Source organism: Danio rerio, chromosome 2 (assembly GCF_049306965.1).
Source record: "Danio rerio strain Tuebingen ecotype United States chromosome 2, GRCz12tu, whole genome shotgun sequence".
Taxonomy (NCBI): Eukaryota; Metazoa; Chordata; class Actinopteri; order Cypriniformes; family Danionidae; genus Danio; species Danio rerio.
Window position 1 is genome coordinate 3426243 of NC_133177.1, and position 16258 is coordinate 3442500.

The 16258-nt window shown below is 39.6% G+C and overlaps 1 protein-coding gene across 2 annotated transcripts in view; it reads left to right on the plus strand.

Moving 5' to 3' along the window:
* The window catches only part of wnt9a (wingless-type MMTV integration site family, member 9A), a 70978-nt gene extending 59384 nt beyond the window's left edge, over positions 1 to 11594 (plus strand). Inside the window, exons 3-4 of one of the 2 annotated variants that reach the window (XM_005163661.6) lie at positions 1491 to 1753; positions 11106 to 11594. In XM_005163661.6, the coding sequence (XP_005163718.1) occupies positions 1491 to 1753; positions 11106 to 11582 (740 nt within the window). In that variant the 3' untranslated portion in view covers positions 11583 to 11594. 2 annotated transcript variants of the gene reach the window in all.
* Positions 11595 to 16258: the final 4664 nt, after the last annotated feature.

Genomic DNA, 16258 nt, shown 5'->3' on the forward strand with positions numbered 1-16258 from the left:
TAGCCCTGGGCACGTATCCCCCAATGACCTTGTGTTGTCCATTTCAGGCAGTTGAGCTAAAATAAAGATGGCATCTGAAAGCTCTGCTTGAGTTTCTTTTTGTCCGTAAATGCACGTTTTTGTCCAATTTATTCCAATTTTGATATATTTCTTACAAACTATGGTAGTAAGCAATTATTCCCTCAGTTGTCATCAAAGCTCTCACTAGTTTTTTTTTCTTTTGTTGTACAGGATTAAGTTGTTTGCTGTCTTAGAAGTATGTCTTAAGTCAGTATTGTGAGGTGCCTACATGTACAAGCACTACCTCCAAAGTCAATGCTTGGTAGGGCATCGAGGCAACAAGTCAGCTGTCTTAAGCTTTCGAACGCAGCCTGCTTTGATGCTGAAACAAGCCTTGGTTTGCCTCACACATCTCACATCTTTGTTGGCTCCCTCTAATGCAAATATTTTAATGCATGTTCTTTCCTGTGATGGCAAGCTTTATCAGTAGCCATGAATTCAGTCCTCACTGTTACACAACTCTTAGGAGGTCATCATTATAAGTTGATTTACTGCTTGATTTAGTGCTGAATGTGCATATGGAACCAAAATGTGTAGTTGTGAAAGAGTTTTTAGGATTTATTTGAAAAGCTGATTGTTTGTAGAATAGTATTTATGTACAATATCCAAAGTTTTGATTAAACTGCTAAACAAAAGTTGGGTTGGTGCAGTTTCTAGCATTCCCTTTAGAAATTTAGTGTGCGCCGTGCCCCATTATGCTTGGTGTGAATTATGAAAATAACTTACAGTACATTAAGCTGTAAACAATCGGCGGTTAATTATTCTCTTCACAGTCCATCCACTGAATGTTATAAGACAGCAATTTAGAATTAACAAATTACTCTCAGCAGACCATAAAACTTGAAAATGAGTCTTTCTGCAGCAATAATACAGACATTTAGAGTATTACTGTACTGCAGGGAGTACAGAAATAATAAACAGAGACAATAACAAAACCCAGCAAAGCTTTGGCCACAGATTTGCTTGTGATATGTTAAAAAACCAAGCGCAACATTCACTTCATTATGGATAAAAATAAAGCCTAACATATCTCACACTTGGGCGACATGGTGGCTCTATAGTTAGAACTGTCGCCTTTCAGCAAGAAGGTCGCTGGTTTGATTCCCGGCTGGGTCAGTTGGTGTTTCTGTGTGGAGTTTGCATTTTCTCCCTGTGTTGGCGTGGGTTTCCTCCGGGTGCTCCGGTTTCCCCCACAGTCCAAAGATATGCGCTATAGGGGAGTTGAATCAACTAAATTTGCCGTAGTGTATGAGTGCGTTTGTGAATGTGAGAGTGTGTGGGTGTTTCCCAGTACTAGGTTGAAGCTGAAAGGGGATCAGTTGCATAAACATATGCCAGAATATTTGGCAGTTCATTCCCCTGTGGCAACCCCTGATAAATAAGGAACTAAGATTGTTAATGACTAACAATAATCCCCATATTCCTGACAGGCTTCAAGGAGACGGCGTTCCTCTACGCTATTTCTTCAGCGGGCCTCACCCACGCCATGGCCAAAGCCTGCAGTGCTGGCCGAATGGAGCGATGTACCTGTGATGAGGCTCCGGACCTGGAGAACCGCAAGGCTTGGCAGTGGGGAGGCTGTGGAGACAACCTCAAATACAGCAACAAATTTGTCAAGGACTTCCTGGGTAAGAGGTCAAACAAGGACCTCCGTGCCCGGATAGACATGCACAACAGCAATGTAGGAATGAAGGTAAGATATAGATATTTATTTTTCGTCTTCAGTAATGTTAGCATATTTCTATTTGGATTTTTTTGGACTCCGTTGGTAATGGAAACCACAGCAAATCTGACCTTTGAGTCTCGTTCATTAAGAATGAACCTTTTTTTGAGTCATTTCATTCAGTTTGCCAAAATATCATTAAAATGTTAGGAGTTGCTTCCAATTACATGTACAACTAGCCCAAACGTTGATCACATCCCTGCTGAAAAATCCAGCTTAAACCAGCCTAGGCTGGTTGGCTGGTTTTAGCTGGTCGACCAGCCTGGTTTAAGAGGGGTTTTGGCCATTTCCAGGCTGGTTTCCAGCCATTTCCAGCCTGGTCTTAGTTGGTCAGGCTGGAAAAAGACCAGCCAAATCCAGCTGAAACCAGCTTGACCAGCCTGGTTTAGGTTGGATATAGCTGGTTTTGGCTGGACTCCCAGCTTGGCTTGGCTGGTCAAGCTGGTTTTAGCTGGTAATCTCCCAACCTGACCAGCTAAGACCAGGCTGGAAATGGCTGGAAACCAGCCTGAAAGTGGCCAAAACCCCTCTAAAACCAGGCTGGTCGACCAGCTAAAACCAGCCAACCAGGTTAAGCTGGTTTAAGCGGGATTTTTCAGCAGGGATTACAAACAAGTCCTAACTAGAATGCTATAAGAAAGAGTAAAACATAATTCATTGTTTATCTGGGTCTTTTATCTACAATTAGCTTAGCTCAGCATAGCTCTTCTGACAAAACAAGTCTTTGATTCAAGACAAGTTTGAGTCGTTCATTCGTGTGACACAGAGATAAGCTTAACCAATGAACACAGTCTGAGCCGGAAGGACCCTTGATTAGTTCACCTTTCAAATCTTCAGGTTATTGAGTCGTTTGTTCATCATGTGACAACATGGAAAGGGATGACTCAAACTCAAGACATGACTCGAGGAAAGCCCTTTCGAAAGGGTACCCAAAATGTGGTACGGTGCGGTTCACTTATTGGTATCTTTTGATGGTGGAAACATCCATAAAAGGGTACGGAACCGTACCGTACCATTCGGAGGAGACGGGCCATAAGTAGAATCTGAAGGAGCACTTGGTAATTACTGACGGTGTCGGTTTGATCAAGGCTGCAGCTGAAGTTTGCAGGAAGGTAGATCTCCAGGAACAGGGTTTGGCACCACTGATGTATTGCCATTACACAGAAGACATAGACGAAAAAGGTTTAACTTTGTTTTTGGCAAACAAAAGTGTTCTTGGAGCTTCGTATGATTTCAGTCGACCCCCTGAAGTCACATGGAATGTTCTAACAAAGTTTTTGGTTCCTTTTCTGGAATTTGAACGTCTCTGGATCATTGCTGTCAGTGGAAGAGATCTTGGATCACATCTAAAATATATTAATTTGTGTTCTGAAGATGAACAAAGGTCTCAGGGGTTCGGAACAACATGAGGGCGAGTAATTAATAACAGAAGAATCACTGACATCTCTGCCTTGTCTAGAAACTACATTTCACAACCTAACATGCATACCACGAATAATACAAGGAACAAGACTGTTCTTACACAAGACTGGATTTATTCCTGTCAAAAACGGCAGCGTACAAGGAGTATATGATCCAATTTGTTTGTGCGCTGACTTGAAGATTATAAGAATTTAAAGGAGGCAATGGCTGCTTGCTGGTGTTCTGTTGCAGGTCTACGACTTCTGAACTTTACCCTTGCCTGTGTCTTGTTTTCTATTGGCTCTAGGTTAAGCCAGATGAAACTCTTAATCAAAAACACATTTCAGAGTTTCAGACAGGACCAGATTTTTGCATTGTTTGAACACTTACAGGTTTTTCAGGTAATTTCAGGTACACATTCTATGCATTTACTAAAGTTATTGCAATGAATTATCAATAATTACAAGTAACTAATCCAAAACTAACCCATATTCTAACTCCAACAAAATAGTAAGTACATGTAATTAAAACAAAGTGTAACCTGATCTCAATATAAAGGCACAGTTTGCAAATAGATAGATATTTACACATGTATCATACAATATATCTTGCATATTTGATAATACACAGTACCAACTGTTGTGATGAACATCAAATTGTTTTGGATTTCAGGCATTTCCACAAAACTAAAATTGTCAAGTAGTTATGTAGGATGTTCACCAACTTATTAGGTTCTTTAAAGGTGCCATAAAAGGAAAAAATCTGAATATAGGCATGGTTAAAAGTTGTAATAAAAGTTCAATACATGAAAATGGCATACCTTTACTCATAATATCAGGTATGTGCACCCCAGGCTTTGTTTGATTGTTTCTTAATGGCATTACAACAATGCTAATTTTCCTTATTTTTTAAGTCTGTCAAAGCTTGTACTAAAATACTATGTATCGGAAAACGGGACTGGATTTATAGAGCTCTCATGGAGTATACATCTCCTCACAGCTCATCATTAGTACCCAAAACTACACATTAGACTTGAATGAGGCAACAGACATATGTAAAACACTGAATTTAAGTGTTTAATGCAGATTTATGCACTGTGTCATATCACCCGGCTCTTTCTTTGAATTTTCTGAAGATAAGATTTGCCAATAAAGACATAAAGATAGCTCACTCAGTCCATCAAACTACAACAAACCTCTCCACCACTTCAGATTGTAATTTAACAAGGAATCTACACCAATCATTTTGCATGTCAAAGTAAAGCTCATTTATATTCATGACCCTTTCAAATAAGGTCAAATCAGACCTCTCCGTCATAGGGGTAAACTCTAAGGTTCTAAATCGACTTATAATATTTTAATGGAGAATTTTGCACTTATCTAAGCTACATACCATATGTATATATAGAAAACAATTTGACATAAATCAATGCATTCTATGCCACCTTTAAGTAAACCTTAGAATAGATCTTAACTTGCTTAAATTGTCTATTTAATTCAATAGAATATAGTACTTTGTGATTTGGTTTTACTTTCAGTCTAAAGGCTGATTTATACTTCTGCATCAAACGCCGGTGTATGCTACGGCGCTGACGCATAGCCCTTCGCCGTGGCCTTCGGCGTCGCTGACGTGCACCTCTCAAAAAATGTAACTACACGTCGCAACAACGCGTAGCGCAAGCTCTGTGATTGGTCGGCTTGGTAGCGCTGACGAGTCTGGGCGGGACCGAGAGCCGCGCGAATGGCGCAAGCCTGATGGAGCGATTGTTTACAAGTGTGGAGTCCCATGAAGGAGCTCCGGATGGAAAGCTTTGTTTTGTGTTTACCTCATAGTCAAAGTTGTTGCACGTCTGCCGGTTCCTGCCTCAAAATGAGCGAGTTTGAGCCACTTGTACATCCAGAAAGTGTTCAGGAAAAGCAAAACAGCAGCGAAGAAACTCGACACAGAGGAACATTTACACCTCACTGCCAACTAGCGTTTCGGAAGCGTTAATGCAGACCAACAGAGACAGCGCGCAGAAGTATAAATGCACAGCCACGCGCGTTGCATGCACCGTGGGTTACGCCGGTCACTTGACGCAGAAGTATAAATCAGGCTTTACTTGTACTAAAATAGTATGTATCAGGAACTCTTATTTTGAATTTTATTTAAATACTGGAAAGTCTTTTTAATTTTTTTATGTTACTTTAACGTGTATATTGTAACATTTGCTGCTTATGTTTGTAATGAGGAAACAGACACATGTAAACTGCTAAATTTAAGTGTCCATTTGCATGAACTTGTACTAAAATACTACTGGGACTCTTATTTTGAAAATGAGACCGGCTTTATAGAGCTCTCATGGAGTCTTCATCTCCTCACAGCTCATCATTAGTACCCAAAACTACACATTAGATTTAAATGAAGCAACAGACATATGTAAAACGCTGAATTTAAGTGTTTAATGCACATTTATGCACTGTGTCATATCACTCTGCTCTTTCTTTGAATTTTTCTGAAGACAAGGGTTGCCAATAAACATCATAAAACTCATGTTTATTTAGTGGTTGCCATTAATTTCTGTATGAGTTTTCATATAGTAACTCCAAATATATCTGCTGGTCCCTTTTAAAAAAATATAATTAGCATATATGTCATCCGCAACAATGCAGGAGCAAACTAGGTTACTCTGTTAACATTGATAGCTTACTCACTCCATCAAACTAAAATAAACCTCTCCATCACTTTACATGGAAAGATTGTAATTTAATAAGGGCATGAATCATTTTGCATATCAGAGAAGAACTCATTAATATTCATGATCCTTCCAAATAGGGTCAAATCAGAGTAAATGGAGAATTTTGCACTTACCTACGCTACATACCACATGCATACACCAGAAAACAATTTAGCATACTGTTTCCAATGCATTCTATGGCACCTTTATGTAAACATTAGATCTTAACTTGCTTAAATTGTCTATTTAATGTAATAGTATATAGTGCTTTGTGGTTTTAGTTTTACGTTGAGTCTAAGAAACACTAAGCTTACCCATGTCTTCCTTTGTTTTTGGTAAGTGAAAGAGCCGAGGTAACACTGAGGCCCTGGTAAGAGTAAAAACAAAAAATGGAGGAACAGAAAAAGACCCATAGCAGAGAGCCAAAGTAAACTACAGGTCTGGCACCAACAGATTGTCCCATATTGTTAGTTTTAGTGTTAGAATGGATATAAATTACAACGCGGCTCAGGACTCTTTGCTCAGTCCATCTGAAGCAGTCGTCCTCAGGCCATTTTTTTTTCTCCGATAAGAGATTTACAGCACTGCATTTTTTGGTCCATCTGCACACGCAAGGAGGTGTAAGGGGTTTGGGGTCAAATCCCATATGGTGAACAAACCTGGAATGTGCTAGCCTCGGCATCACCTGCATTTTTAAAGCTGACATTACACATTTCCCCCTCCTTCCATTGTGGTAGATTTGCAGGTTTTGTTTTTTTGTTGAACGAGTCTACCACTTGTTCAACAGAAACAGTCCAGACAGCGACTTTTTGTGCTTATATTCAAGTTCACCTTCTTACAGAAATGGTGAAGGAATCAAACATTGTGGTCATTAATCCACTCTGCGTAATGTAAAATGTACAGTAAGTACTCTCAGTAGATCAGTTAAGATAGTTAATTTCTTTTGTTTGTTCTTTTGATTGTTCTTCCTCATGCACATGGTCAGAGTTATTTTTGAACCACATGCATGAGTTCCTGACCTTCAAATTGGATTTCTTTCTTATATATATATATATATATATATATATATATATATATATATATATATATATATATATATATATATATATATATATGTATATACCTTGTTAAATTTATGTCACAAAGGATTAAGACAGTTCTGAAGGCAAAAAGGGGTTCTACTTTGTACTAGTAAGGTGTACCTAATAAAGTGGCCGGTGAGTGTTAATATAAATCTCCCGTTCCACCACATTCCAAGGTGCTCTATTGGATTGAGATCTGGTGACTGGAGGCCATTTGAGTACAGTGAACTAATTTTCATGTTCAAGAAACCAGTCTGAGCTGGTTCGCACTTTATGACATGGAGCGTTAAGGCCCGTGGCACACCGAGACATTTTTTGCTCGCGTTTTCCGTCAATGTTTAATGCCTCATGACTATATAAAGGCCGCCAATGTAATCATGCACACCAACGCGCAAAACGGCAGGCGCAAAAGCGTCATTTAAAAAAAAACGCCTCATGCTTGTTTTTTTTTTTTTTTTTGACGCGCCACGTTAAAACTTCCACCAATCAGGTTGGCACTTTTGTTCATGTGCATTGAGTTACTGCTATGTGATTGGTTAATTAGAAATTTGCATGTTAACGAGTGGTTGGACAGGTGTACCTAATAAAGTGGCCAGTGAGTGCACACGCGCACACACACACACACACACATATATATATATATATATATATATATATATATATATATATATATATATATCCTAAATTACATATTTTAAATCACAGCTTTTTGCTGATGGTATTTTTGATGAAGCCATAGATCTAGCCGTTCACTGTTTTAGTCACTGGAATAGACCTGCAGACCTGGCATGTTTCCATTTTGTTTCAAACCACAAATATTACTTCACCTCCATGTGAACAAATGGCAAGTTAGGGGCACCTGCGAATCATATAGAGCACCTGCTGCAGTATTTCAGCCACTAAAACATTGCAACCTTAGCCATATTAATAATTCTCTTCATGGTTATCCTGGGAATATGCTAATTATGCAATTTAAAAGTTTAAAAATGCTTTCCTTCTAGCCGAAATAAGACAAATAAGACTGCTTTCTCCAGAAGAAAAAATACAGGAAATACTGTGAAAAGTTCCTTGCTCTTTTAAACATCATTTGGGAAATATTTAAAAAGAAAAAGAGGGCTAATAATTTCGACTTCAATTGTATGTGATTGCTATCTCATTCTAAATTGCCCTGTTTAGTAAATCTTGGAGTGTTTTAGTCTCAATATCTAACTCTGATAAAAATGAATAGCAATCAACGAAGGAAAGCCTTGCGTTAGTGTCACGTCACATGAAACAAATTAGACGAGAATGAAGATAATACCCGATGCTCCTCAATGGCGTGTTTTGTTCCTCGTCTTCAGAAGGTAAAAGCAATCAAAATATGTGGGCACATCAAAGTCATCGCCTCAAAGTGCTTGTTTTGTAAATATCATCCGTTTAACCAACCTTTACAGATTCTTCGGGGGCAGCATGAGGGCACGGTAAACACCACACTCACCGTGTCTTTGATCTGGCACAGCTGAGCTCTGTGCTGTGTCTGCTGAGATAATTGGAGACGTAAATGTTGACGTTCGGTAAAATTCTCGACTAACATTCCTTTGATGTGTGTCGTCTCACTACTTTTAATATTCGTCCCGCACAGGTGATCAAGATGGGGGTCGAGACCACCCTAATTATCATTCTTTACCAAAACATTGCTGTAGTAGGAGATTAAATCTACATGTATGTATAGTTAAAGGTGCAGTAGGTGATTGTCTTCAGAAGCATGTGTTGTTGTGCTGGTTGAAAGTCTCTTCACAGTCCAATAGTAATGACTACAGTAAATGATCTAAATGTATTTATATGTATTTTTATATTCAGGGTAAAGCATAAAACTAAAAAATGTTCATCCAATTAAATCGAGTCGGACCAACATCTCCCATAATTCGGATAAGCAGCTCAGACTGTCTGTCAGCATATGTAGATTCAGACTTCTGCGCATCTGTTCACGCAGATCCGCCATTTGCGCGTGCCTGTCGGCATAAGCGGCCGTGCAGTCACTAGACAGACCTGGAGAAATCAAATGCTGAATTGAAACTTTTAAAAACCTGAATCAATATTGGAGTTACTTTAGCACGCTGGAGGAAGGACGACACCATGGCTGAGGTATCACTGTTAGACAGGTAATGCTGTTTTAAAACTATTTTAGTCAGGCTAAGCTTATGTTAGACTGTGTTGTGTTATGAATGGGTTATATGCACAGACGTGTTGTTCAGTCACTAAAATCTCGTGTTGAAAGATTGATGTGATTATTTTTTAGTTTCATAAAGTCCTTTTACAGCAGGGGTGTCAAACTCAATTCCTGGAGGGCCGAAGCCCTGCACAGTTTAGTTCCAACTAGGCTTGCCACGATAGACGGTGATATCGGTTTTAAGACGCAACACCGGTGACATCACTTTTCCACCGTGACAACGTCCTCACATTTGTTTTTTTCTAAGTATTCGTTTTTTTATTAAATATTTATTTGAATTAAATGGAAAATAGAATTCGTAATAATTTACTTAAGACCAGAGAGCATGCACTATAATTAAAATCTGAACATAGTAATTCGTCATATTTCATTTATCACGTGAGAATAAATATGCAAGGCATACTCTCATTTTACACATCACGCGATCATCATCTCACAATGTTTTATTTATCTTATTTATCTTTTAATTATTTATCTTTCTATTTTATTTTCTTATTCGTTTTAAAAACATTCTAACATTCATCATATTCGTCCATTCAAACAATTGACGCCGAATTGGCAATTCCCGCAAAACTGAAAGTATTATACGCCCGCATTTATAAGCTATTTAAAAGCAGAAAGAAAAGAGGAAACCCCCACCCCCACGGTGATACCGGTATTACCGGTGTTGTCACATGTCGATTAACCGGTGGGGAAATTTCCTCATCGTCACAACCCTAGTTCCAACCCTGCTCCAACACACTACCTGTAGGTTTCAAACAAGCCTGAAGGACTCAATTAGTTTGATCAGGTGTGTTTAATTAGGGTTGGAACTAAACTGTGTAGAGCTGCGGCCCTTTTGGAACGGAGTTTGATACCTGTGTTTTACAGCATCGATAATGTAGATTTATATTTAGTTTAACAACAAAACATTAGTAAATAGTGCTATTCCGCCTAACCTGCTTTACTGAGCTGAAGTTGCTTTTATATTCACATTGGGTCATTTTTGAACAATGACAGCCTCCCTATACTGTTTACCATGCTACTCTGAATATTCGCTCTGAAATAGCATGTAAGTGTGGCAAAGTAATATATGTAATTCCTGCACGCCGCTGGCACTAACTAACAGGCGAATGACATGAACTAGTGGGTTGTCTGTCTGCTGTTGTGATGCGGTAGTTGCGCGCTCGCGATTTCAGGGGGTGTGGCTTTGAATCACAGTCCCTCCCCGCCGTCCAAAGATAATATGCTAAGTGGTTAGCATTTTGGCAGATCACCTACTGCACTTTTAACTGGTGATAGCAGCATCAACGGACTATTGCACATAGTTTTAGATTCATTAGATAATTGTTTCAAATGTGATTTGTTTTTTTAATGAACGTTTTGTTGATTTAAAAAAATTATGTATGCAGCTATATTTTGTTTGTTTTGACACGTTATTTAAAATTTGTGGCAAATAATTCATTTATTTGGTGTGTCCAAAGAAAAAAAAAATGGACAAATCTTTTGTATTGAGCCCTGAAAAGTCATGTGAAATAAAACTAACTTCGATGTAACACTATGAGAATTCTCGACTAACAAATTTTAAGCAAGATTTAACTACTTGTACATTAACGTAGCATTCAGAAAAAAACAAAACAGCCACAAAGATACTCGATACAGAGGAACATGCCATAACTTATTGCTAGTGTTTCGGAAGTGTTATTGCAGAGCTACACACTCTGCACGCAAAGGTATAAATGCAGGGCTACTGCAGGGCATGCGCTGTGGGTCACTTCGATTGCTCGAAGCAGAAGTACAAACCAGCCTTCAGTGTTAAGGCCTGAAAAAGGATTGGAAATAAAAACAAATTGCAATGCGACGTTATGAAAAATACTTGACTATTATTCCTTTGCTGTGCATCGTCTCACTATTTTTAATATTTGTCTCACACAGGTGATCAAGACTGGGGTCGAGACCACCTGTAAGTGCCACGGCGTTTCGGGCTCATGCACCGTGCAGACGTGCTGGAGGCAGCTGGCGCCCTTCCACGAAATTGGCAAGCAGCTCAAACAGCGCTACGAGACGTCGGTCAAGGTGGCCAGCTCCACCAACGAGGCCACCGGGGAGGGCGAGATCTCCCAGAGTCGCTCCCAGAGCCAGCAGCCCCCCCAGCCGGACATCCCCCGCACCCCAGATCTGCTACACATCGAGGACTCGCCCAGCTTCTGCAGGCCGAGCAAATATTCGGCGGGCACGTTGGCTCGTAAATGCTACAAGGACAAGAACTGCGAGGCCATCTGCTGTGGCAGGGGACACAACACCCAGAGCCGGGTGGTGACCAGACCGTGCCAGTGCCAGGTGCGCTGGTGCTGCTATGTCGAATGCAAACAGTGCACACAAAAAGAAGAGGTTTACACCTGTAAGGGGTAAAAAAAAAAACAACGCATCGTGACCGTGCAGAATATCTCTCAGCAATGAAAGAGCGCAAAGCAAAAAGAGAGAAGAAGTGCTGGTTTGAGGGAAAGGTCTCAAAGGCGTCAAACTAGTTAACACAGATGAAAGCACTTTTTTTTTGCGGTGGGAAAGCTGTATAATATACAGTAGCAAACCTAGGGGATTGGTCTACGGCTTTTTTTGAGAGACGTTTTTATTTCATCGGCCAAGACATACGTCGACAATGAAGTCCGGTCTTGGATGGACGATTGTTGACAGGCTCCGAGTTATTGCTTGACAAGTTTGTTTAATGGGGTATGTGTTTGTATGTGATTTAATTCCGAACGAATTAAAGGCTCATTCACACTACTATCGACTTGTAGCTGCGTTTCGCTCGGTGTGCGCCGATTGAAGTCGCTAGTGGGCGTTCCCAAACTTGAGAGTGCTAAGGTAACGTTTATGATGATGTTCATTGACAGCAAATTTTGTGAGTTTTCTTGCTGCTGAAATTGAACATTGTGCAGGTAAAACACTAAATATAAATGGAAGCAGTATATAAAATGCTTAATTGCTAAGATCACTCAGAAAAAAAAACGTGTCGTTGCGGCTTTTTATTGGCGATTAACACTAAAACTTGAGGCAGCTAAGGTAACGTTTAATATGATGTTCACTGACCGCAAATTTGTTTTCTTGCTGCTTAAATTGAACATTGTGCAGGTAAAACAGTCAATTTAAATGAAATCAGTACGCAAAATGCTTAATTGCAAAGATGACTGCGAAAAAAACGTGTCGGTGCGGCTTTTTATTGACGATAAACACCAAAACTTGAGGCAGCTAAGGTAACGTTTATGCTGATGTTCACTGACCGCAAATTCGTTTTCTTGCCGCTGAAATTGAACATTGTGCAGGTAAAACAGTCAATTTAAACGAAATCAGAACGCAAAATGCTTAATTGCAAAGATGACTTCGAAAAAAACGTGTCGGTGCGGCTTTTTAGGGAAACATTTAATTTAGAGAGGGACCAAATCTAAACCAGGGGTGCCCAAACTCAATCCTGGAGGGCTGGTGTCCTGCAAAGCTTAGTTCCAACCCCAATTAAACACACCTGAACCAGCTAATCAAGCTCATTCTAGGTAGAAACTCACACAGGTGTGTTGAAGGAAGTTGGAGCTAAACTAAGCAGGACACCGGCCCTCCAGGACCGAGTTTGGGCACCCCTCATCTGAACTAAGTGCATTTTACTACCGAAATATTCAAGTGAGATGAAAAACATCCCATGGGTAAACGAGAGCAAGTGACGTGGTGCTTTGCATTTGGTTTGAACAGCAAAACGTTGATGTATTTTTAACTTTGTTGCGCCCACATCCATTCGTTAATGGTCACTTATGTAACTGGAGATAACCTGAAGTTTCTGTCTCTTCCACTGAAATGAATGGTCAATCGTCGCTGCATGTTGCTGGCAGTGTGAATGGGGCTTAAAATCCAGGAGGAATTTGCAATTACAACATGCTGTCAGATTTATTCTGCATGCACATATATTCTACGTCCACGCAAGACTGTGTATGCATATGTAAATAGATTTACAGACATTATAAGTCGATTATATACACCACTTATCTAAGTATGCTAAATAACCACTAACCACACAGACCATACTGTTTGTGTGCTTGCATTCACTTTGTGTTGTAATTCTCTTCGACAAGGCCCTTAGGAAAGCAATACCTTTTTTTTTGTTTTTGGATATAATTTATGGAACATCTCAAGGAATAGTCCTTGCGAGGAACGAATTGGATCTACTTTTCCTTCCTTTTTATGTTGTTTCTTGACAGTGGAACTCTTTTGCCAGCCTATTTAAGATTTATCTCAGCCTTAAATGAACTCTACAAATGACTGTTCAGGGAGCGAGTGAAACCACTATGTGCCATTTGGATGGTAAAGAAATCCTAGAGATATCACAAAGAGCATTAGTCTCTCCATGATTCAGGCTTGCGCATGACGACAGATCTGTCCATCCTCTTTTAAAGCTGCTGATTCATTGCTAAAATCGACGCAGCAGTGCTTTTCAGGACAATGCTGGTTAATATATGAAATACGCCATGGTTTACAATTCTTCACAAGCAGCTGGAAGGTGAACAATCGAGAATAAACCATCCAGCAATCTGAAAAGAGCTTTACAGGAACTTCTCTTTTACTTTTAAGTGACTTTAACTTTATCAAATTCATTTCCATGTAGAGACTGTTTCAAAATAACCGGTTGGTAACACTTTATATCTGGGGTCACCAATCTCATTCCTGGAGGGCCGGTGTCCCTGCAGGGTTTAGCTCCAACTTGCCTCAACAAACCTGCCTGGGTGTTCCAAGTATACCTAGTAAGACCTTGATTAGCTTGTTCAGGTGTGTTTGATTAGGGTTGGAGCTAAAATCTGCAGGACACCGGACCTCCAGGAACGAGATTGGTGATCCCTGCTTTATAATAACTACACATTATGAATTATCGAATTCATGAATTGCTCATTACTAAATTCAGTATTGCATTATTTATAAACCATTTGTATTTTAGAGTAGTTGGTGGCTTTTAGAATCATTCAGAACGAGTAAGTACCCTGCTGAAAAAAACAGCTTAAACCAGCCTAGGCTGGTTGGCTGGTTTTAGCTGGTTGACCAGCCTGGTTTTAGAGGGGTTTTGGTCACTTCTAGGCTGGTCAGGCTGGTAGATGACCAGCTAAGATCAGCTTGACCAGCCTAGCCAGGCTGAGAGCCAAGCCAAAACCAGCTATGTCCAGCTTAAACCAGGCTGGTCAAGCTGGTTTTAGCTGGATTTAGCTGGTCATTTTCCAGCCTGACCAAGGCTAAGATCAGGCTGGAAATGGCTGGAAACCAGCATGAGTAAATGGATGGAGTTTTGACTTAAAGCATTTATTAACATACAAACTAACTATTAGTATATGACTGAATAATAAGATACATGAATGTTAATTTGAATAGTTTATTAATCATTTACTTATGCATTCTGAATGATCTTAAAATAGCACCAACTACTCTTAAATAACTGGTTTGTAAATACTGCAACACCTAATTAAGTAATAACAAAAAGCATTAACAAAGTATGAAAATACAATCAATATATATCTGCTTATGTCAAGATTACAGCATTTATAGCTGCAGTTATAAACTGCTTACTAACTTTGGTAATGTAGAGGTTATACTTAAGACAATGAATTAAAGATTTGCTAATACCTAATAAATAATTTATAGTGAGTAGTTATTATAAAGTGTTACTGTTTTTTTAGATCGAGTGCGTATCGTGTACTGCTTGACTATGGTTTTATTCATGTATCACGGTAAACTTGTTAGAAATATTTTGCCGAATATCCACATTAGACAATCGCCTGTGCTTGTTAATTAGGTTGCTCTTAAATAACTGAATCAACAAATCCATTCACAGTCATGGAGAGGCTGAACACAGTGTATTTTTATGTCTATATGGATGCAGAATTCCGTATATCTGTGTAAAATTTAACACTGAAATTCCATATATTTTTTGAAAATTATTTAACATAACAGCTGGAAAGGAGAATGCCGCTGTGTGACCAAATGACAGGGTCTAAGTTTCTGATCCAGACCGATCTCATGAGGAAACGTAACTGTTTTACGTTTTGTCAGTTTAGTGGCTAATTTAGATGTATGAAAATTTACGTTTTTTAAAAGAAGGCGTGGCACCAAACCTTACCCCTAAACCCAAGTGAAGAGCTACGCCCCATTCACACGGGGCTTCAGCGTCAACGTTTGATTGAAGGCGTGTCTGAAGTTGGGGCTGAAGCAATCGTCATAGAAGCGTCAGCCAATGAAATTCAGTCAGCAGTAGGCCACTGTCTAGCTGGTGTATTTGCATACAGTGATCTGATTGGCTGACGCTTCCGTCGGCGCTTGAAAAGTTGAGCTAGTCCCAATTTCTACAGCGAGCAACGCCTCTGAAGTAGCGTTGACAGATCCGCAATGCAGTTCAGTAACGCTTAACATCACCCATTAAAAGTGAACGGGAAGCGTTGACGCTGACACCCTGTGTGAATGGGGCGTTACAAACTCAAGCCACGATCACACTGGACTTTTCTCCCCATTCGAATGCGTCAGACGGCAAACGCAAACTTGTGCGACAAGTTTGATGCGTTGCAAAGTTCAAGCTTGGTGAACTCTAACCTGTGAAATCACATCACCTGACTGCGTGAGACCAATAGAAGATCAAAACATGACCTCATGGACAGGAATTTAAAATATGAACCAATCGCTCACTTTTTAAAATGAGTGATCATTAAGTTTAATTCCACCTCTTCTCGCAGCGCCGCACAACAGAATTCCGCTTGCTCAAACTCTAGTGATTGCCTTATAATTTCGAGAGGAGCAGATAATATGATTGATCGTGGCTGGTCCCTCATCCGTAATCAATAATAATCCAAGCAGGCACACAACATCATAAGACATTAATATTAGGTTAGATTTAGTTCAGGTGACCAAAATTCAATATCTAGCCAGCATCTAAGGATGTTATTTTAATGTCCAATAACGCCATCAAATTACGTTGATATTTGGTTGACTTTGGGTTGTGTTGGAAAGTGACCAAAATCCAACATCTGATAGATGTCATAATGGTAACATCCACACAGCGTCAAGGTGTA